The 24,365-nt window shown below is 31.8% G+C and overlaps 1 protein-coding gene across 1 annotated transcript in view; it reads left to right on the top strand.

The window, feature by feature from the left end:
* LOC148279523 (neurobeachin-like) overlaps window positions 1-24,365 on the top strand; it is a gene marked incomplete at its 3' end in the record, with an annotated part of 163,577 nt that overhangs the window by 34,942 nt on the left and 104,270 nt on the right. The window contains exon 3 of the mRNA XM_088229806.1: window positions 5,820-5,915. Within this exon, the coding sequence (XP_088085932.1) occupies window positions 5,820-5,915 (96 nt within the window). The remainder of the gene's footprint in view (window positions 1-5,819; window positions 5,916-24,365) is intronic.

Below are 24,365 nucleotides of genomic sequence, written 5' to 3'. Positions count from 1 at the left end.
AAAGCACCATGATCTGAAAGCATTTGAGTTAGCTCATAAGTCCGCCCAAAAGTTTTAAATATTTTGGCATCTTTTAAATTTTGAAAAAACAATTTCGTTATTTTGCCTGTACCGCTTAATAAATATATTTTGTTCCAAGTATCGTATGATTTTTCTTGCACTATTTTTTTCAATGTAAGACATGGGAATATGGTCATAAAATGCCTATGTTTAAACATCCACATTTCCTCAACTCTCCCATCTGTTGACTTTTGTGAAGGAAACCTTTAACATGTGAGAGATTCATCTAGCTGAACCCATTCACCCACTAGACAACGCCTGAATTTTTTTTTCTAACTTTTGTGCTTTTTTTACCAGTTAGTTAATTCAATAATGTTTTGAGTATATCCAAATGTTTGCTGACCGGCTGGATTCCTGCCAAGGAAAATTTAGTAAGATCTTTATTTGTTGCAACAGAGATGGAAAATATTTTCGCTTAGGGAATATGGAAGGCTTTTGACCTTCCCAAAAATATTTTTTTTTTCTGTTGCAACAAATTTCGACCAATATTTCATGTTTAATCTGTCAGGAATCGAACTCGAACCCACGATCATCGTAGGCGAACGCGTCAGCACTACAGTACGAGGCTGACTTGCGGCCACTCGATTCCTTACTTCAGGATCTTTACCATAGAGCCTTAGAGTAGCTATCAGCTCTAAAAAACTCGTTCAGACTTCTGGTTATATTTCACACACAAAATGTTTAAAATGACAAAAACAACAAAAAAAAATGACGTCGTTTCCCCGCAGAAATGATAGAACGCTATATCACTCTGTCTTTGCACACAGACCTCGCTTCCTCTAAATTCATACATCTTATAATGCACGCACGCCGAATATTTCTACTCTTGACATGTACACCTTCAAGTATTTGTATGATTTGATAGTGCCGCGTCTTTCTCGGTTTTCCTCGTTTTCTGCATCCACATTCACATCATGGATCTTTATAGTCGTTCTTTCGCTGTCCATTTTCTCCACATGTCCAAACCCACACAGCACCCCTTGCATTGTCGATAAAGCTCGTCTTAGCTTTACATAATGCACGGTTCTCGGCATTTCCGTACCTATCATATATTGTTTTACCACACATTTGCTTAAGAGATCGCATTTCGACAGTATACAACCTAATTTCATAATTATTTTTCCAATTAATTCCATACGTTAGCCGCAGGAGGCAAAATGAAATTTAAAAGTACACCCATTAATTGGGTTTTCACTAATTAATTAACGCGTTTTTAACGTCAAAAGTATTTTCCATGTTTTTTACTTATAGCCTTTTTTTAATTTTCAAAAATAATTATTTTGTGAACACTTTTAAAAATATACTTTCATCCAGATAAAAAATACTGTGAATCAATTTAATCACCTAGAGAGCTTTTTTAATAATCTTCTGTTAGCTTTGTTTTTTATCCTTTGTACTTTTTTTTTACTTTGTTTTGTCGATTTCGATCATCACCTTTGATATTCCCCTCTCAATTTCCTCTTTTTGCTCTTTTTTAAAAATCCTTTTTCCCTTTTCTCTCGTATTTTGCACTTTATTTAAAAACTCTCTCATTATTTATCCTGTTCTACAATTTAGTATATCTACAATTTTGTCAAAAATGTTTTGAATTTTATATGAATATTAAAGGAAAATGGACGTTGAAATTTGCATCGTTAATTTAGTAATCAATTTATTTATTTATTTGTTTACATATATAAGTGTACATTATTTGAGACAATAAGTCCCAACTCCATGGAACTAAAAGCCCTGTGTTGAGATGGGATGAGCAATTATATGACACAGACACATGAGTATATCACCACAAATAAATGATCAGAAACATAAAAAATATTTTTTTATATGGCACATCAATGTGGTAAACAGTTAACTCAAGCATTTGGAAAATCATCAAAGAGTTTCCTACTCAAATGCCTCTCACTAAGGGAAATCCAGTCCTTAACTCCTTTCTTGAAAATATTTTTTGTCCTTGAGAGCTTAATACGTTCTTCCAAAATATTGAACACTCTCGGTGCGATAAATGAGATATGTCTCTGAGCAAAAATCGTACGGGTTTTGGGTATGACATAATTCATGCTCTGGGAAAACCTCGTACAGACATTCTGCTGAGACCTCTCCTTATTGTTTGACCAGAAGTGTGTAAGTGCTTCTTTTAGGTTCAGTTGTCTCATATCCAGCTCTTTTATGTATTGGAACAACTGTTCTGACGGGTATGTTGGAGGGCGCCGGAACATTATTCTCAATAATAATTTCTGTGAAATTATGAGCGGCTTGAAAATGGATGCCGCACAACCTCCCCAGCCAACTATTCTATAGATTGCCGTGGATTGAAACAGAGCAAAGTACACACTTCTGAGAGTGTCAATATCCAGAATGTCTCTAAGAGAGCAGAATAGATGGCACAGCTTTCTCAACCTAGAGTCCAGTGACTGGACCTGAGTCTCCAATCGCAAGTTCCTATCAATGATAACACCAAGGTATTTTATGGAATCTACCCGTTGCAGAAGTTGGTGTGTTTTATCACTGTAAATTACTAGATCAAGCGTTTTGCTCTGTAGTGAACTATTGTTCATACAAAATATCAGATATTTAGTTTTATCGATATTAAGTGTAAAAAGATTATCATCATGTCATTGTTTAACAATGTTTTTACCAAAGTTTGCTTTCTGAAAGACAGAGTTCCAGTCACCAGCCTCAAATAACAAAACCGTGTCGTCGGCAATATATCGTTATCATCAATTCCTCTTTCCGCATTTAGTGGTGCATAGGGCACTGCAAATATCCTCCGATTGCAGCGTATTTCAATTATCTGTGACATGATGAAATGCTGATTAGACTCACACTTCAAGTGCCAGTCCAGGAACAGTGAAATATCACATTTTAAAAACAGATGTTTGTTTATAAAAATTAAAAATACGTTTATAGTTTTATTCAACTTTTATTTATGAATTTTTACCAGTAACCGGGTTCGTCGTGACCGACATCGTCAGATTAGTGGGAGACTTAACAAATTTCTTTGTTACATACAAGTGCAAGCAGGGGTTGTATATTGTGATTTTATATAATTGTGGAAATAAAAGAGTTCAAATAAAAATAATTTAAGTTTAATGTACGGATGAATTCAAGTTTTTTTTAATGTATATAATTAAAACAGGTGTAAATTTTATAATTTTATGAAGTTTTATAGTAAAAAAATATTTTAATTTTGTGTATTTAAATTTTATTAAAACTCTAACAGATGCTATGTCCCCGGGCCCGGGGGTAATTAAGTGATTCTCTGAAAGCAAAATTCCCGGCAGTTTATTCTTATTGATCAGTTTCACTGTTTGTATTTTAATAGATACAATAATGAAGAATGAACGTGTGTTACCTGTGCCTCGATTATAAACGCTATCTTCATCTGTATATATCGAGACGGTATACTATACTAACTGTATCTTATCTTATCTATCTTATCTATCTCTGTACCTCGGCTACTTGCCATATCGACATCATATGATCGAAATAAGCCAATGAATGACCGCTAAAAATTAGTCCGCGTTCCTTGCGTCATTAAAATTTAAAATAGTTCTCATAATTATTTTTTGGCTCCTTTAATAAAAAGTGCCCACTTTAAAGCGATTATAAATTCCGAAATATTCCAATTCAAGCAAAAAATAAAGTAACTACATTTATTTTTTACAGTAGTAACTTTCTAACTATAGGACAGAACCTAACGAGATTATTTTTGCATTTAGCCGCTCGTTTATCACAATCTAACAGTTATGTCGGATTACAATTCGACTTCAAAATTCACTTATTTCTCTCTCATGTTTTTAAGACTTTTAAGAAAAAAAGTGCCAACCTCAAAACGATTAAAAATTTTAATAAATCGGAATTAAAGGAAAAATGGCTCGTTTGAACAAAACTTTTGACACTTTTTATTCGTAGATAAACGTATCAAGAAGATCAAGACCCGTCGGTCTAAACCGATTTTCATTTTTTAGATCCCAATTAGATTTTTTCCTTACATTCCTTTTAATATCTTCCCATTTATGTATCTTTACTGGATTTCCGGTAATACTTAAACAATATTAACTGACGTTCAATACATTTTAAAAATCGCATTCATGAATTAAGTGCACCCCTGTTGGTGACAAGAGCCGAGTTTGAAATTTGCAAAAAGAATTCGATATTTGAATATTAATATTTTTTTAGTTTTGGGATTCAATCATAAACATGTATCTAGGTACCTACTTATCAATTAAAAGTATTTTTCCAAGCTAATAGCAGGCAAGCCAACGTTCGGGCAGGACAACGCCTGTCGGGTCTATAATAAATAAATAAATATCTTCACCCAACCTTCCGTAGACCTTATCGTGTGAAACTGCATAATTAACCAATTTTCTCCATTTTATTTTCTTCTTTGTCGAAATTCCACAGAAATAAGCTTTGGCATCTTGTTTTCTTTTTTCGGAATCATTTAGACTTAATACATTTTCGTCCCATTATAATTCTGTATTCTTCAAAATTTTATCTCATTATTTTTCAATTCCATTTTATTTCAATCATCCTCTTCTCGAAAGACGTTATAATGACAGTGGAGCAATATTAAACCTTTCATTTATTTCTGAGTCCACGCTCGAGGACGTTTCCAAGTAGCCAGGATTTTAAACCTTTTTTAATTGAGTACGAGGGGGATTGATTCATTCTCATTTTACTGGTTTACTGATTTTGCCAGGAGGCCGAATATACCACCCATTTCAGTAACGATATTCCATGCCGCCATTGTTCTTCATACTTTGAGTAATTTAATAATCCTTCAAAGGGTTTATATACACACAGCGCGTATTTACAATCAAATTGTTTGCGGACGGTATTTTTTGATTCATCAAAGAAAATTATTCAATTTTTAGATATAATGACAATTGATAATAGGATCTTAAAACAAAAGACTGGAAAAGAAACCAAAATCAATGTTCCAGAACTGCCTTATGTACAAGGAAATAAAGTTATAAGAAACGCAAGAAAACATAAAAAATGTAAAAAGTGTGTATGTAATAGAATTAAGAATAGTTCAGAAGGAGCGTAGAATCATATTTGACTACATCGGACTGTGTCCAAAAATGCCCCCACTACGCCCCACTTTCGTCGCGCGCATTCGTGATGTAGCCGCGTAATGTTGCACGATGGGAAAAAATATAATCACAACACAAATGTAAGGTAAAAAAAAGTAATCTGTTGATTTCTCTAAAATTTTATTTTTCACGCGGAAATATTGATTGACACAACAGAGGAAATAAGTAAAGGGTCATTTAATAAGAGTAGTTGAATTAATGAACTTTGAACTTAAAATATAAAACAAATTTAATTTTACATTAAACGTATATTTTTATATGATGTTAAATAATTTTTGATGTTTTAAAGATAATGTCAGTCAAATATCGACCACAGAGTTGTTTAATCCGAGGTCCAATTTTCATTAGTTCTCTTATCAGATGAGCAAAGTAGGGTTAAAAAAAATACTACCCTGGCAACACTTACAAAATGTCCATTTTGATTTCTTCGACAATCTGACAGATGGAAAAATATTTTTTTTTTATGTAATACATTTGTTACATACATATTCAGTTGCTAATTATGCATGAAATGTGATTGAAAATATTTAGTTTTTTTTTTAATTAGACTAAAAATAAAATGCGGATGGAGTACATCAAGCTTGTATTTTTTTCAATAGAAATAGACAAAATGTGTACCCATTGTTAATTTATGGTTTTAATTTTATTTTTTTTAATTTTCAGCCGAGACATTCTGCGAAACTCCTTAATGTCCTTCGCCAGATGCCACATAGAAATGGTCCAGACGTTTTCTTCAGCTTTCCAGGACGAAAAGGATCTGTAAGTGAATTTTATTATATTTTTATAGAATACATAATTCAACGTTTTGTTATAGGTTTCCGTATTGTATTCGGGTATTGTTCTAGGAATATACAGTTATTATTACATTTAAAAGCCTTTTACACGTAGACAATACAATATTGTTTTGTCCCAGGAGTCGGTCATTGTCCACGTGTAAATAGCAATTTGTAGGACAAAATATTGTCCCGAGATATCGCCACCGAGATAGACGGCCAAGCTATTTCCGTGGAACAGTTATGATCCCCATCACAGCGCGCGGCCGCCAACGGCCACAATAGCGATTTGCTTAACGTGAACGTATCGCTCCAAAAAAAAAATCTGCCGAAAATTTCGCAAAATTTTTAAAATGTAATATTTATAACTGATTTCTTTTTATTTTACCATCTTTAGAATTGAATTATTTATACTTTTCTTTTCTGCATTGTTCTATTGCATCACATCATATTATATTTTAATTTATTTTACTACGTACTTTTTTAATATCAATTATTATGACACGGGCACAGCCTAAAAGGCCTGAATAATTTCATTAAATAAATTTTTATCTGAAACCCATATTCAAAAGTTTTTAAATTTCTATTGTCAAGTTTTTATACTTCTTTTTGGACTAAAGTTGATTTAAGCACCAATATTTTCAAATTATCCAAATGTTTTTTTAAACATCGACAAAATTTCACACTTACAAAGTAACGCTTGATTTTGACGTATTCTACGTCAAAATAAAATGATATAGTTTTTTTCTTGAAATCTGTGTTTTAAAATTGTTTCAAATGAAGTATAATAATAGTTATTATTATTATATAAGTTATTGTATATATATCTTTATATTAATTCTTCTGTACGCGTGATGTCACTGAACTCCTAAACGGCTAAACCGATTTACGTGCAGTTTTCAGCGAAATGTAGATTTTTGCGCTGGGCGTGTTCGTAGATACTCGAACAATCGAATCTGTCAAAAAAAGGTAGGAGCATAGTTTTTTTATCGACCTACCAGGGTTGCATTCGACGAGAATGCATGTACAAAAAAATGTAAGGATGTTGTTTTTTGTATTTAAAAAATTAAATGTTTTTAAATGTTTACCAACATTCACTTTATATGAATTCCGATCACATTATTTCCTATAATTTCTTGTAATTTCTTTCCATTTATGTCGTTTTACTGGATTTTTAGTAATACTAAAATAATATTAACTGACATTCAATACATTTTTAAAAATCGCATTCATGAATAAAATGCACCCCTGTTGGTGAGAAGAGCCGAGTTTGACATTTGCAAAAAAAGGTTTATATTAAAATTTATTATTTTATGTTTTGGAATTCAACCATAAACAGGTGAATAGGTACTTAATTAAATTCAGTATTTGAATATTCATAATTTTTAGTTTTGGAATTCAATCATAAACAAGTACCTAGGTACCTATTTATCTTTTTTTTTCAAATCCAAGCTAATATGCAGGCAAACATTCATGCAGGACAACGTCTGTCTGGTTCGCTAGTATATATTATGCACTAAAAATATATATATATTTGTAAATATAAAGACTATTATATAATTAAAAAGTGACGCACGATTTTCTGGAACGGAGGCCAAGAGAAAAGACGTATTCTTAGTCAAAATAAAATGATATTGTTTTTTTTCTTGAAATGTGTGTTTTTAAAAATTCTCAAATAAAGTATAATTCCTTTTTAGACGTGTTTTCTAGGCTAGACAAAACAAGAATAAAAATTGGCTTACACAAATAGGGTCCAAGGAACGGTCGCCTTAGGGCTGGATCAAATATTAAAAACCTTAGAAGGTTACTTCAGTAGGGTAGGGGGTATTGGGGTCAGGAGTTAGTTATATGATATCAAAGCTCAGAAACCTAAATTTAAGTTTCGTGTCTCTTGAGAAAATTCACTAATGTTATTTTTTGTCCGATAATAGTTTGTTTATGTGTTTACGTATATTTTGAAATAAGTAAAAATACGTCGAAAGGGAAATTTAAGTGACTGGCGCATTTGCCTACTATTCTAGATATCCTGGTTCGATTCCTGGCAGGGTAGACGTGAAATTTTATTTTAATATCAAGACCGTCGAAATAAATCCAACCTTATAGTCCTATTTAAAATTCTCAACTCACTATTTGATGCGCCTGAACTACTGAGCTCAAAAAAATTAAATATCCCAACTAGAAACCTCACACAAAACTAACTCTTTCATACCAATATCCATAGAACTAACTATGGTTTTCATTCCCCTATGCCCAGAATTCTTAGGTCTGCCAACAAACATACCAGTCTTGATTTCTTTGATAACAAGTTGTCTTCTTTCAAACGATTACTGAATCAAATTCAATTATAAACACCTTTCTCCCGCTTCCACTCCCACAAAGTCTACTATAAACCATTGAGTCTTTCTATTTTTTTTAGAATAATTTTCTTTGTATAAATGTGTCCATAAAAATGCCCATTGGGCGTATATATAAATAAATTAATAAAACTTAAAACATCAAACTTGTGAGTTTTAAGAGTTAGTGCTTGAGAAAAATATTAGATATAAAGTGGTTCGTTTTTATAATTATTAAAGTCTGATAACGAACGTAGCAGCCTCCCATGACGAGCGTTTTGAGGGTGCGAGGCGTGAAGATGCACGATCGACGTGGGAGGAAGCGAGAGTGATAGCTAACGATTTGGTATTCTGTATTTGGGACGTTTAAAACATTTTGAGACGTTTCGGTTATTTAAAAAGAGTAGCAGTTATAGCCACCGTTTCGTGAATTAGCTGATTTGTAAATTCGTTTAAAAATAACAGATTAGAGCAGCGAAGGCAAAAATCTGGTACAACCAGCTGCTGAAACAGTTTCACAAAAATAAATCACGTGAATTTGCAAATTAATAAGTACCGGGCTTATTCTGTCACAATTTCGTTTCGTAAGGTCGTTCGTTTATCATATATCCATCTTATTCTAACGCAATCAAAACTATATTTCGATCTCGTTCCCTCTCATACGATACGAATAAATTTACGAAATGAATTAGTTACAGCATAAGGCCACTGTTTAATTTGTGAATTAATAATATTCTGACTAGTTTTTCGTTACAGTAACAATTCAATTTGTTTTTGTGATACGGATTCAGCTGTTTCTACAGAAAAACTGTTTTATTTTTTTTAACCGCCTCTAGTCTGCTGGAGGCGGTCTGGTGATGTCCACGTGCTCCACTTAGTATTTGATAATAACGAAAAATAGCGATATCATAGAAAAAAGGTTTTAATAGCAAATTGTTTAACTGTGGGAAATATTCGGATAAAAGGTCAGTTCAGATGTTAAGGCGTTGAATATAAAAAAAAACTTAAATTGCTAAGAAAAAAAATTGATTAAAAAAACAACAAAAACACTACAATGGCTTCCCTGACTAACCAGACGAGACAACACGACATAACATTATAATAAGTTTTTTAATATTTTTTTTTTATTCAAATACAAAAATTCAGTTACGTTGGGTTGAACATATTATTTCAGTTCTTTAGGTAAAACCCCGTATTGAGCTGAAATGTTTTATATACAAATTAAATAGGATACAATACTAAACTTATTTATCAGATATTTGAAATGATAATGACAAAAAATAATTACAAAAATACACATATACAAAAATAAAAACGTTATTTACATGTATTGTTGGTAACGTAAAAAAATACGAGCAGGACACATCACATACAAATAAGAGCAAAATGATGCAATATCACTCTACGAAATGGCAAAATGCGTTCCATGGCACAGACACAAAAATGAATTCGAATAAAAACAGTTCAAAAATCAAAGGTTTCATTTTTTTTATGATTATCTTGTGGTTATTACAACGCCCGGAGTCCCGAGTTCGATTCTCCGACAAGGTCGAAATGAAAAGTGGTTTTTTTCTTCGCATTTCACAATTTTTCTTAATTCCTTGCACTCTCGTAACAAATGATTGATACACCTACGCTGCAATTGATATTCCAATAAATTGCTATATGAATCATCTAAGCGGATAAGGATATTAAGAGGAAGTGTTGTATGACGTATTGCGAAACGCACGATTCAATTAACTATGTCCAATAAAATAATTAAGTCGTATATTATAATATCATAACCACATTTAAGAAATTAAGTTTTTCTATTAATATTTCTTGGTGATACAGAATTTTAATTATAGGAATAAAAATACGTGTTTTAGTTCAATTCCGCTTATAAATAAAATTGGATTAACATTTAGTTTGAGATTTGAAACAATATATTAAAGTCGTTTTTATGCAAAATAAACAATAATACTACTACCTACTAGTTAATTATCTTTACAGTTATAGAATATTTATTCCTATAATTTATTATGTAAGAATGTTTTTGAGTTAATTTTCCGATTTTTCTCGACCTAAACCCAGTAACCATTTTTTTACAAATTTATTGAATTTAATCCGGGTCACGGTTTCGTAATGTTTGGGTAACATACTGAATATTTTGGGGCCCAAAAACCTGAAAATTCTTTGCCCGAATTTGTAGTTTGTGGTAGACCCCATGACCCATCCTCTAGTTTGACTTCCGGTAGTGTGGTAATTGAAATGATAATTGAGATATGGTTTCTAGAAACTCATTCTATAGTAATGTAAGAAATAGAAGTAATTAATAAGCATAATCAGTCTGACGTGCATTTGTCTTTTTCGCGTAGACAGAAAAACTATTTTCCAATATCTTACTCATCAAATTTCTCTGTCCCGCATATCCTCTTAAAAGCTGGACCGCGATAAATTCTCCCAGTTTCTAATGACGCTACTTAAACTTTTAACGAGTAGTTTACCAAACAGTAGTCTTGTTTAATAATAGCGACCCATTAGCGACTGTTGGGGAACGTAGACCCGCGATACAATATGTCTCTTCTCATTTTATTCCATTCCTTCCTTTTGCTAAACCCAACTTGTACGAAATCATTAAAGCTAGAATTTCAGGACAGAATTCCTGAAACTTATTTTTCCACATCGCTCGCGTTGCGATCCTAACAAAAAAAATCCCTTTCTAAACCTGAAATATAATTCTGAAAAGTTGAAATTGATATCTTCGCCTTTTTTATAATCTTATTTACTTTACCGTTGTTTTTTTTTACTGTATTTAATTTCAAAACACAGTGTTGAGGTAGAATTATCTGAGTTCATTCGGTACGCCTAGGCGTCTGATCAAATTACTTGACTTCAATAAGGCATTTGTTTGTTTGCATTTTAAAATTATTTACCGTAACCCGAGGTGACTTTGCGGCATAATAAGCAATGATTTTATTTTTATTTTATTTTATTGAAATAAACGGCACTAGTGTCTTTCACATATAAGTTGCATTTGCAATAAAATACATACATGTAAGTAGAATAAGTAAAATATAGTATTTAAAACAATTGATTACTAAACAGTTATTTACAAATTAAGGAGTAAAAAAAAAGATACACAGTTTAAAAATTATTTAACTAGTTATAAAAATACTTGACAAATAAAATATTTTGTCATAGAAATATTTTGAACCTGTAAAAAGAAAGAAAAAAAAGTAAGAAAGCAACACATACTTATAAAAAAATTAAATATATATTTTCTTTACTAACTTTGTAAACTATGTGGAAATCTGTTATTAGTTCTGAGTTTATATACTATATCTGTTTTGTTAACTATAAATTTGTATGTAGAACTGTTGATTTCCCAAATAAAATAAAATATAATATAATATAAAATAATTTTGAATAACACTAAACGAAGATTTTTCTTTTTTAAATTACATGTATTATTATTTAAAAGTACCACTTAGGTAACTAGTATTAATATACATATATATACTGATAAAAAATTATAAAAATAAATATTTTGTACTTTTAAATAAAATCAAGAAAAGAAAAGAAAAAAAACATTTACAAAGAAATTTAAACAATTTGGAAGAATACTAAATGATGAAAAAAAATGATATCTAGAACTATTAGGTATCAGCTTCTCCTACTCATGAAATACAGGGGAAGGGCCGTCCTATATAAACTAAACTTAACTAAATTATCGTGGATATTGAAAAATCAAACACAATGTATCAAGAAAAAAAGAACACTTTGGGGCGGACTACATCAGGCTATTAACTCTTTTGATTTTAACAAGTCACAGCCAAAGGATTATTATATAATTAAAAATTATGAATAAAAAAATCAGATCTAAATAGTTTCTTTTTTAATGAATAGCATATACTTTTATTAAAATATTTTGAGTTTGTCCAAATATTTGCAGATAATAGACTAGATTTCACCCTCTGGGGATTCATTAAGTTGAACAAATTACAACTACAACAAGGCTTATGACCTGTCATTGGCTGGTTTAAGTGACCACTTTACTGATTTTAGAAAACTGTTTTTAGGCGTTGTCTGGTATGTGAAATAATTCAATCAGATGAATCTATTCACAAAAATAAAGGTTTCGGCTCTTTATTATCATTTAACAACAGATGGAAGAGTTGAAGAAATAACGATGTTCAAATATAGGAAACATGATGAATGTTACACAGTGTGTAAAGTTGCCACCTTAACCCCCCCAATGATAGGTCATAAGCCTTGTAAATGCCTAGACTTATATATTCCCTTCTCTTTAATGTTCTCCATCCCTTTTGTAATTTGTTAATGTACCTTTATTCTAATTTTCTCATTTTTATTTATATAAAATTGTTTTCTAATATTAACACTATTTTTTTATTTTTTTATATCTATCGTATTCTTCCAGTAGCCTTTATTGAAATTTTAAAAAAAAATGTATACGCACACACAGGCCATACCTTTGTGGGTTTTTTCGTATTAATGTAATAGTATACAGGTAAACGTCGTTTTGCGCCGATTCGATTTACACCGATAAAAATGAGTTGCGCACTGCCAGTTTAGCTTCGATTGACATATTTTTATTAGCAATTACCGTGCTTAGTGCTCCGTTCATTTTGTTGTCCGCATTCACTCCCCATAAACATCTTTTCCTACTCTTCCATCTCTTGAAAACATACTTCTCAGATACACAAATTCTTCTACTTGTTCGAGACATTCGTTGTATACATTTATTATGCAGTCAGTAACCTCACTTCCCCTTTCAAATACCATCACTTTTGACATACTTTCGTTCATCGCCAATTCACTCTCCAGGCATACATCATATAAATTTGAATTATTTAACTTTTTGTACATAATGTTATTTGTACATTGGCGGGCTTATTGCCAAATGGCAATTTCTTCCTACCCATTATTTTTATAATTCAAGTTACAGAACATATTTAATAGAAAAAAAGATTAAAAAGCTAAAGAAATATAAAGATAGAAATAAACGTATTTGTTATTAAATGACCTTACATCAAAACTATTACTCAATAGGAAAAGGGAAAAAAGAGGAAAGAGGAAAAAAGAAAGGAGGAGAGATTAAGGAAGAGAAAGGAGATGTTTCTTCAGACGTGATTTAAACAGAGATAATGTAGTAACCCTTTGATGGTGGATGGGAGATGATTTCACAGTCGAGCCGCACGGACACTATATGAGTTAGAGAAGAAAGAGGAATTGTGTATGGGTATTAAGAGAGTGCCTTGAGAATTAGAACGAAGAGGTAAACCATGAACTGATAAGCGTTGAAAATTTTCACGCAGATCATACATTCTATACCCTATTTTTTGTAAATCCCATATAATTATATCTAAATATACGAATATATAAATAGATTTGCCCTATTAATGGATGAATTCTGACTTGCATTTGTACGGTTTCTTGGTGCGTAAAATCTCGCTCTCGTATAATTATTGGGACCATACAAACTGATCTCTTTCAGTACATTTGGACATTCGTTGTATACATTTTTATGCGGTCAGTAACCTCACTTCCCCTTTCAAATACCCTCACTTTTGACTTACTTTTCTCAAGATGTTAAATATCAAAAGTTCTTTTTATCAAAAGTTCTTTTTATCAAAAGTTCTTTTTATCAAAAGTTCTTTTTATCAAAAGTTTAGTGAATTAACAAAAAAAAAAAAAACTTCACCCTTCTTTTCTCCTTGAAACTCTTGCTCAAGATTCTAGGTACTACGTTTGTACTGTATCGCGCTTCCATTCATCGGTTGTGGTTTAATTAGTTTTAGATCATTACCTTCCGGTGAACTTCTTCCCCTCAAGGAGTAATGGAGAAGAGCCTCTCCTGAAATACGTCATTTACCTAACTCTGCGATAGAAGGAGAAACGCTTAGCAATAGATACTGTACAGAGTTTTGCAAAGAACTTCGTTCAAGAACTTCTTAATTATATTCTGGTATTATAAAAAATATTTAAAGATGATCAAATAGTTGAATTTGTTGGACTAAAATGGTAAATCTTTTGAGAGTCCATATTGTATTGAACGCTCTATCATTTATTTTAACAATGTTATATATAGTATAAAGCGTATAAGCGTAATTGAAAATTTAAATTTATTATTTATTATATAAATAAAAGACGAGTGGAACTTTAATCCACAAATTGAACACAACACGTGGCGAGAATATTGCAAATGCTGTCATTAAAGCACGGAAAAACATCATATTAAACTCGATAAAATTGTTTTAATGATGCAGATGGGAAAAATATATTTTTTAAATATTTTGAAGTCGAAAATTAATCACGAGACACTTCTTTACCATTGCATCATTCAACAAGGACTGCTCTGTGCGCATACATTTCCAGAAAAAATGTTTTAATGATCAATATTGACATCACAATTTTAGCTAAAGCTTTTTATCATCGCCAATTTAAAGAATTCTAGTTAAAATAGAGAGCAAATACGAATATTTTCTGCTGCTTATGCACGTACTTTATTATTAAGGTACGTTGCCATTACAGAAGAAACCATTAAGGTATTCGGTTCTCAAAGGAAATCTTAATTTTTTAACTGCCGATCTTTGGCTCTTTTGACTAATGAGTTTAGCGACCACTGGCCTAGTTGATTCGCAAATCTATTTTTTTAAAGAGGCGTTTTTTATTTATTTGCAAATGATGATGAAATAGGTTTGTGTATTAAAAATACTATCGATTATTTATGTTTTTTGAAAATAATGATTTCTTCACATGGAACAGCGCACAACTGCCTTCTGACTATGGAATGGCTGTTCACGCATTTTTCTCGAATTGTATAAACTCCAGTAACCTTCAAGATGAAAATCTGCTTCATCACTGTAAAAGATGTTGCTCAGTCGTGTCGGCATAACTTAGTCTTAAATAGGTGCAAAGGTTTTCACGGTTACTGTCATCAATATGTTTTTTTATTGGGTGATACCGTGTGTGTTGGATTTGTTCTGACATTTCGGCTACCATTGCAGGAGCCATCTTCAGGTCAAACTGAGTGTTTTGTAGAAAAAAGTATGTGTTTAACTACTAGTAATTTGTACCATGTCGCAGTCGGCAGTAGGCACAATTCTATTCGTTTTTGTAGTATGTAGTGCTGGGAACCATGTTGAGTTTAATTTAAGCCCGTCGTCTTTGTTTATATTATTTGGGTGTCTGTGTATTTTAATTGCTTTTTTTTATTATTCGTGCACTGTTATTACTGGGCTTATGTCAAATTTTCGGTTCCAAGAGTTTATTTTTTTAAACTTGAACTTTCTTCTAGTCGTAGCAAGCGAAAAATAGCTTGTTATGTAAGCCTCGATAGCGAACGCACTCTTCCGACCGACAATCCAAAAAAAAATCGCAAATAAAAAAATCGCAGTACCTGCGAGTATGTACTCAAGGCTCTGCTCGGGGTCCCTATCAGAACACCCACAACGGAGGAGCTTGAACGAGTAGGTGTTGAAAAGAAAGAAGAAAATGGTGAGAGTAAACATAATAAAATCTATGAAACAAGATAAAAAAGAGACAACTATTCGTGCCACCTAAAATAACAACATCGTTTGGTCAGAGGAGTCACATGTACCTTGCTCCCAAAATTTACAACACTCTACCTCTTGATTTAAAATTGAATACAAATGAACAAAAATTCAAATTATTTGTTAAAATGGCTTCTGTATTTGGGTCCCAAAAACTGCCTCGAGACGGTCATCCCACCAAAACAATAGTCTATTTGAACTCAGAATTATTGTTGCATGTCTGCTATTTATATTTTTTGTTTATATCCATACAGGGTTATTTATTATTTACTAGAACATAATATAAAATAATGTTAATGAATGCCTCGACACGGGCTATGCCCAGTGAGGTGTTCATATAGAATTAAATAAAAAATTAAGAAAAATGTGAAATAAATAAATAAAACAAAAATAAAAACTTCAACGTCCCACTTCACCCCCCTCTTTCTGTTAACATTTAAAAGTTAATTGAGATTAAAATGCGAAATGCGACACCCTGTGCAAAGCAATTCAGTATATTGGATTCAAAAGCCAATTTGAGGCAAGGGGTGTATTTTATATTCTCTATCTTATCTATGAAGCCACAAAACATTCTAGGTTTGTCTATTTATTGATAGAATAACTTCTCCCCGCTTCATTTTACACTTACATACCTTTCTTAATTACTTGTTCATCTCTTCATTAGGTCTTGCATAAATTACACATTTAATTCAGTATAATTAACAGGAATCAAACTTTATAGAGGAGACAAAATATGTATTCATTTATTAGAGGGCTTATTTTTTACGCAACAAATTTTAACCTATCCAAAAACAAACTACGAATTAAGTTAGTCTATGTGTGTACATTCAGATTTTTTCAGCTATTTTTTATTAATGTGGATTTTTGTAACTAGTTTATGCAACTGAATAAAAAAATTTATGCTACTGTCCGTTTAAATAAAATTTGTCGATAAAGAAGAATGACAACATCCAAAATAAGTCTTTCATATTATTAGCCAAATTCATAATAATGAGACAATTATTCAGTAGAGTAAACTTACTTAAAATCTCGTCATATAAATTTATAAAAATATAGCTAGTGATTGTCAGGCCCAAGGGAATTATAGTGATTAAAAGACGAATAGAACGATGATTTTTTTTTTTTCAAAACCTTTTTATTTTCCAAAAAAAGTCGTTTGTAAATGTTTTAAATTTTATATCACTGCTTTGCAACGAAATAAATTTGTCGTTATTCCAATTAAAATTGAATTTCGCGCGTTAGAATCGTTTTAATTTTCAGTGAATAGAAGCGTTACCATCCCAGAATGCATAGAAAAGGCTTTTTTTTAAATAAAGACTTTATTATGTCCCGGTTGAAGTTTCCTCCTTGTGGAAATTACCTTCCCTTTGCCGAAGGGGATGAAATAAGCGTTCCGCTTTTAATTTATAATTCCCTGATAAAAGCGCTCGACTTTGAACTTTTTGTTTCAACTAAGCCATTAAAATCGGATCCTATACTGAGATTTCTGTCCGCACGCAAATTACCAGGTTAAAAATATTTGAAGCATTTACTTTGTGGAACATTTTTTTTTTCAAATATTTCTAATTACCTGCCGCACCAGGTAACCCTGTATCGAAGCACGAATCATTATTATTTTTTAGTTGAGTCAGTGCGTATTCAACACACTTTATTATAAATGATTTTTTTTTTACTCACTGCTCCGATACGGTCCGGACCATAATGCATATTTTTATTTAAATTTTAAAATTCCTGAGCTTCTGCGGCAAGCCGGTGAAGACTCTTGGTACTACGAATAGGTGACTTCGCTGTCCAAATACCGTTAGAAAATTACGTACTTTGAATAGTTCTTTACTCGAAAACTTAGTTTTCGTTTGCGTGTAAGTATGCTTTGCTGTATCTTTTAGAATCTGAAACAGAATGACTATAAAAAGTTTTTTTTTATATTTATTACGTTAAATCTTGTTAATATTTCTTCTGTAGGTGTGTGGATGGGCTCTTTCAAGAAGACTTTTAAACTGGCTCTGTGTTCAATATTCACTGGATGAAGTGCTTTCTTGCCTGCTGCTCCCCCATACCGTATTCAATTTGTGTTTGTCACAATATAACATTTTGGCTATAGTTGGGTTTATGATGCATCTTGTTCTTCTAAAGACATAAATTACTGAATATAGTCTATTTGTGATTAATATTGTGTTATGTTAATACTTGTTTAAGGGATAATCAATGTATAAACCTAAATATTTTATACCATCCACCCGTTGCAAGACCATTTGCAAATGTATCCTTTGCATTTGTTGTCATGAAGATTGAGCTTTAAATCAGATTTCGGTTGGCCTTTAATTGTTTTGCTAAAAGCAATGTGTTGAGTCTTATCCTAGTTTAATATCTGGCGGTTTAGATCTAGCCATGCTTTTACATCATTTATGGTGACTTTAGCTTTCTTGAATGCAGAATTCCAGGAATAGTCTTGAATAAGTATAACGGTGTCATTAGCAAAACATGTTATTTGTCCATCGCCGATTATATAACTTATATAAGTGATGTATAAATTAAAGAGAGTTGGCCCAAGAACACTGCCTTGTGGAACACCAAAGTAATAAAATAATACGAAACATTTAAATTAAATAACTTTGTCTTTGATCAGCCATTTAAAGGTCAACATATTGGAAAAACGTCATAGACATTTAAAACTAAAATTGAACGACATCTATCATTAATTATATATTTACATTAAAAAATTCTCATTTGGTTTGAAAGTTATCATGTTTTGGGAATCGCATAATTACAAAATCTTGTTTCCTGAACATTTCGTTCAATGTGACTCCCGTATTTTATCCTTTTAGGTACAGCAAAAGAATTATTCTTTTTTCCACCATTAAATAGTATTTTCAGCGTTTTTTGAGTGCCAATCTCCACTTATTGATTTTACTTATTTGACTTTGAAAACAAATAAAATGTCTTTTGTAAAATGGTCTATTGAACGTACAAGAACTAGGGCAGCGAGTTGTGAAATTATAAGAAAACTCACATCAAATAAAAAATATCATCATCATTCCTTTTCCACACCTAATGGTGCATAGGGCGCTGCACTGGTACACCGATTGCAGCATATCTTGATAAATTTTATGTTACATTAAGATAAGATAATCAGTCTTACGCTTCAGGCACCAGTCCAGGGACTACGAAATATTTTGGTGTGAAAACACCCTTTTAAATAAATATTATTTTTTTATATCTACGCCCAATGGGCATTTTTTTTATTTATTATTATTTATTTATTTAGTTCTATGTATTACATAGTCTAATATATATTTACAACGCAATATTTACATCTATACTTATTCTAACATTATTTATTACTATTATACACTTAGTATCCTAATTTATAATATTAACTGTTTCATATGTACATTTTCATTAATTATATTCACTATTTACACTATTTACTACCTAATATTTTTCACATATATATTTTTTACATTTAATTTTGAATATATTTACATTAATTTCATTTTTTATGCTTTCTGGCTTTTCTTCAAATAGTTTTATTCCCTTGTACATAAGGCAGTTCTGGGACATTGCTTTTGATTTCTTTTCCAGTCTTATATTTTTAGATCCTCTTGTTGCATAGTTATGAAAGAACTCATTATTTTTTAGTTTATTTTAAAAATATCCCGGAACTATTCCTTTAATAATTTTGTTTATTTCATTGGCAACATTGAATTTGATTCATTGATCAATTGTCATGATATCTAGAAGTTAAATCATTTTCTTAACATTTGTTCGTCTCCCACATCTTAATATTATCCTCATCGCTTTTTAAGGACATACTTACACATAGAAAATTATCATAAAGTAGAGTAGAAAGACACAGTGGTATAAAAGTAGAAGCGGGAGAGAGGTGTTTTTAATTGAATTTGATTAATTGATTGTTCGAAAGAAGACAATTTGTTATCAAAGAAATCAAGGCTGGTATGTTTGTTGGCAGACCTAAGAATTCTGGGAATAGGGGAATGAAAACCATAGTTAGTTCTATGAATATCAGGATAAAAGAGTAAGTTTTGTCTGAGGTTTCTAGTTGGGATATTTAATTTTACTGAGCTCAGTAGTTCAGGCGCATCAAAAAGTGAGTTGAATTTTTTTATTAAGACCAGAAGGTCGAATTTATTTCGACGGTCTTGAAGAGAAGATATATTTAAGCTGGTTTCTAACTCATTATACGTATAATGGTCTCCGGATAAACCCAGCCTCCAGCCTATTTTTCTAAAAAATCGATGTTGAACTGATTCAATGGGTATTTTTATGTGAACATCATAATATGGAGACCAGATAACAGAGGAATACTCTACATTTTTTACATTTTATTTTTTTTTACATTTTTTTTTTTGCACCACAACAGGCCAGGAGACCTAATAACAGTGGTGAATTACATCACAGAGCACCCAGGCTTGAGAAAAATCACATTTTTAATTTTTGTGTTCTCACCGGGAATCGAACCCGGAACCTTCCGTGCGTGAGTCAAGCGTCTTGACCACTACACCACGGAGGCCGCCGTAGGTGCGGGCGAACTAGGGAACAGATATCAACCATGTTGCGGAAATCGAACCCGAGACCTCTTGCTCGGTAGGCAAACTTGCACGACGACCTATGAGGTGCAGATACGTTTATTTGATTGTTTATTTTTTTTTAGTATTTATCTTTTTTAAAAATAAAAATCTTTATTAGCATAAATAAACAATAGATTCGGTAAAAAAATAAAACACTTAAGGTTGAACTTGCCAAAAAAGTGTCTGGCTCTTGTGTTTGGCAAGTTTACAAAATAACATAAAAAGAAACAAAAAATGCAAAACAAAATAACAAAATAAATAAAAAAATAAACCATTTTGAAAATTGAGAAAAAATAACACTTAAACACAAAATTTATAAACATAGGCACATATTTAACATACCATCTTCATTTTCAAAATACAGTTAATGTTAATTATGTCAAGAAGCATTTCTTTCATTTATCCTTAAATTTTCCGTAATTTATTTCTTGACGTAGATTTTGTAGTAAATAATTGAAAAGCTTCCGTCCTATGTAAGTATAATGATGTTTGGCCGTGGTAATTTTAATTATCTGTAGAGCGAGGCATCCTGTTCTCAACCCTCCCGTAATACGGTCCGATGGGAGGCTCTCCTTATGCACCTGAAGCATACAACACTTTCCGTAGATATCCCCCACTCTTAAAACATTAAATTCTTTGAACAGTTCGGTAGTTGAGAACAAGGATGGTTTATAAAGTCTTATTTTAATGACTTTTTCTCTAGAACTTTTAAGGGTCTAAGATGAGCGTTATAAGCCCCTCCCCATCCAACGACTGCATATTTAATGATTGACAGTACTAGAGCGTAATAAACTGTCTTCAATTGATCCGTCGATAAGATACCTCTAAATGATAAATGAAAAAAGCGATGGTAAGCGAAAATATAAAAAAAAGTAATAACCCGGTCTAAAATACATAAATTGTATGTTCATGTTAAGCCTAACTAGACGTAAAAATTGGGATGCGATGGATTACTGAGGATTGACATATCCTATTTTATTCTGAGACCCTATTCTTCGACCGTGAATTTCCCAACGTCGCACAGTGTTTTGACCCATACAAGCTAGAAGATAAAAAGTCACTTTTGAATTCTTAAACGATGACGTCATGGGGGCATTACCAGATAGTTAGTGTGACGATTGTAAGCCTAATTGGGGTGATTAATGCTTAGGGTGATTCATACCAGAATATGAAAGTCGGATAATTGGTTTTTGAAAGCCTAATTACATTTATTTGCATTTTGGCGTCCGACGTGTAAAGGTTGTTTATCAAGTTTAAAGTGTTTTATTTCGATTTAAAAAAAAATGGAAGCTATTTTGGAAGGTATGTTGTATGTTTTTTTTTCTAATATTTTAATGTATTTCATTTAGGTATTTAAAAAAATAATAATTTAACTTATGTATTTTTTAGTAGTTAAAAAAATATCAATTTCTAACTTCTCGAGAATTTATCTCGGAGAGTATATCAAAGTAGCAAAATATTTTTTTTATTTTTCAATAGACCAATTTATTGTTAATTCATTACAGTTTCGATATTTTACCGCACGAAGTTGCATCTATCTTATTTTGTTATTTTACATGTACCAGATACGAGATTTCCAGGCAAGAATTGTACGTGATGTGGAAGAGTTTGACAAAGAAAGAAAGGCTTCAAGGAATGTTAAATAATATTGTTAGTAAATTTGAAGTCAGTGAACTTGGTGCAAGTGGTGAAAAACTGTTAAAAAATCAAATTAAGCTTATTTGTTTAAATATAAACAGAAAATGGACCGAATCTGGCTGTAAACTAGATAGATTTGTTAAAAAAAAAATTTGAGTGGCTTAACGGTAGTGAAAATATTTTGATATGTGAAAACTTTCGACAAAGTCCTTCAGTAGACATGAATGAACCATCTACGTCTACTGGAAGGCCCGCAAAGGATTTTGGGGCATGCAGTGATCAGTGCAAAAGGACAAAAGTGCGTGATTTAGTGAGTACGAAGACATCTGAAGAACTTTCGTTTGCCACGCAGGTATCTATTCGAGCATCAGGAAAACGCACAGTTGCCGATCTCCTAAAGGAAATTTTGGAAGCTACTCCCAATGAAGTAGCAAAAATACGTAGGGAACGTCAACAAGTAAACAAACAACGGGCATTGACAATTGAGGAAGCGCTAAGTTTATACGTTGACTGTAAATTATCTTCGCATTCCTACAAAGTTATGCGTAAAAATGCCATAAAAGCCGGCCACAACATATATCCGGCATTTTATAGTTTAAGAAAAGCAAAAGAAACATGTTGCCCGAGCGAGGAATTTGTTTAAATAACGGAAACTAGTGCAGAAATCCAGCTACAAGCAATTTTAAATCATACGGTGGAACGATTGCTAAATGTACAATCAGAAGTCTTAAAAGAAAGAGTTCCTTCAGGTTCTGTACTGACTCTTATATGCAAGTGGGGTGGAGATGGAAGCTCGGGACAGTAATTATAAACAGAAATTTCACACAGAGCATGCAACAGATGAATTCTTATTTATTATGTCATTCGTTCCAATACAACTTAGGCTTAATGATGACCCTAATATAGTAATTTGGCAAAATTTAAGCCCTTCCTCAACCTCTTATTGTCGTCCTATTAAATTTATTTTCGCCAAAGAAACTGATATTCTTACTAAGTCTGAAATCGAAAAACTTCAAGATGCAATTGAAAAACTTGAAAATGTTAATGTTAATATTGGAGGTGTAGTGTTGTCCATAAAATTCAAAATGCTTTTAACAATGGTAGATGGCAAAATTTGCAACGTTTTGGCTGAAAATAAGTCAACCATGTCCTGTTATATTTGTGGCGCCAAACCCAGTGAAATGAACTCTATTAGTATTAATAGAATTTCTCGACAAGAATTTTATTCCTTTGGCTTATCTACATTACATGCTTGGATAAAAAATTTTGAATGCTTTTTGCATATTGCTTATCGAATTCAACTCAAATGCTGGCAAGTCAAAGGAGAAGAAAATAAAATCATTTTAAACAACAGAAAAAAAAAATTACAGGAACTTTTTAAAGCTGAAATGGGATTAATTGTAGATAAGCCAAAGCCTGGGTTTGGCAACTCAAATGACGGTAATACGGCAAGGCGGTTTTTCCAACAGCACGAAAAGAGCGCAGAAATAACGGGTATAGATGCAGGGTTGATTAATAGATTTCACGTAATTTTATGTACATTAGCTTCAGGACATAATATAAATTTAGAAAAATTTGAACATTTTGTGCGTGTGACCAAAGAGCAATATCTTAACCTTTATGGGTGGTACACAATGCCACCAACTGTTCATAAAATATTACATCATTCAGTTGATGTTATTCGATCTTGTATTGTACCGATAGGTCAGCTCTCTGAAGAAGCTCAAGAGGCGCGTAATAAAGATTGTCGACGATTCAGGCAACTACATACCCGAAAATGCGATCGATCATCCACAAACAGAGATTTATTGACCATGTTATTAATAACATCGGATCCTTTAATAAATCGTTTTAGAGAGGTTCCGAAAAAAAAAATTGGCTCACTTCCTTCTGAAGTGCTAAATTTAATTGTTTCTTTCTCTTCAGAGATAAGGACACAAAACTTGCATCCTAATTATTCCGAAGACTCATCTGAATATGACTCAGATACGATCTCAGTTTTTCTTTAGACTCTTTTGGGTTTATTTTATTTATTTATTTACTATTATGTTAATACTTACTCCGATTATTTATTTTTATGTAACTTCTTCTTTGAGGTACTAGTTTTTGACATAAAAAATTACTCATTTAATGTGCATATATTATTGAATTGTAGAAGTTTTAGTAAAAGTAATAATTATTTTATCGATTTTTGTGTACTGCTTTATTGTCTTGGAAATTTGTTGATTTAATGCTATTTGTACTTTTTGACCAAACGTAAATTGTTCGTTGTTAATCTGTGTATTTTATAATGTTTTTTTGAAATTCACTAATACCAATT

Source organism: Micrasema longulum, unplaced genomic scaffold (genome assembly GCF_059751315.1).
Source record: "Micrasema longulum isolate JH-2025_06_02 unplaced genomic scaffold, ASM5975131v1 h1tg000709l, whole genome shotgun sequence".
Classification (NCBI taxonomy): Eukaryota; Metazoa; Arthropoda; class Insecta; order Trichoptera; family Brachycentridae; genus Micrasema; species Micrasema longulum.
The sequence above is the reverse complement of the archived record's forward strand: the minus strand, read 5'-3'. Positions and strand labels throughout refer to the sequence as shown.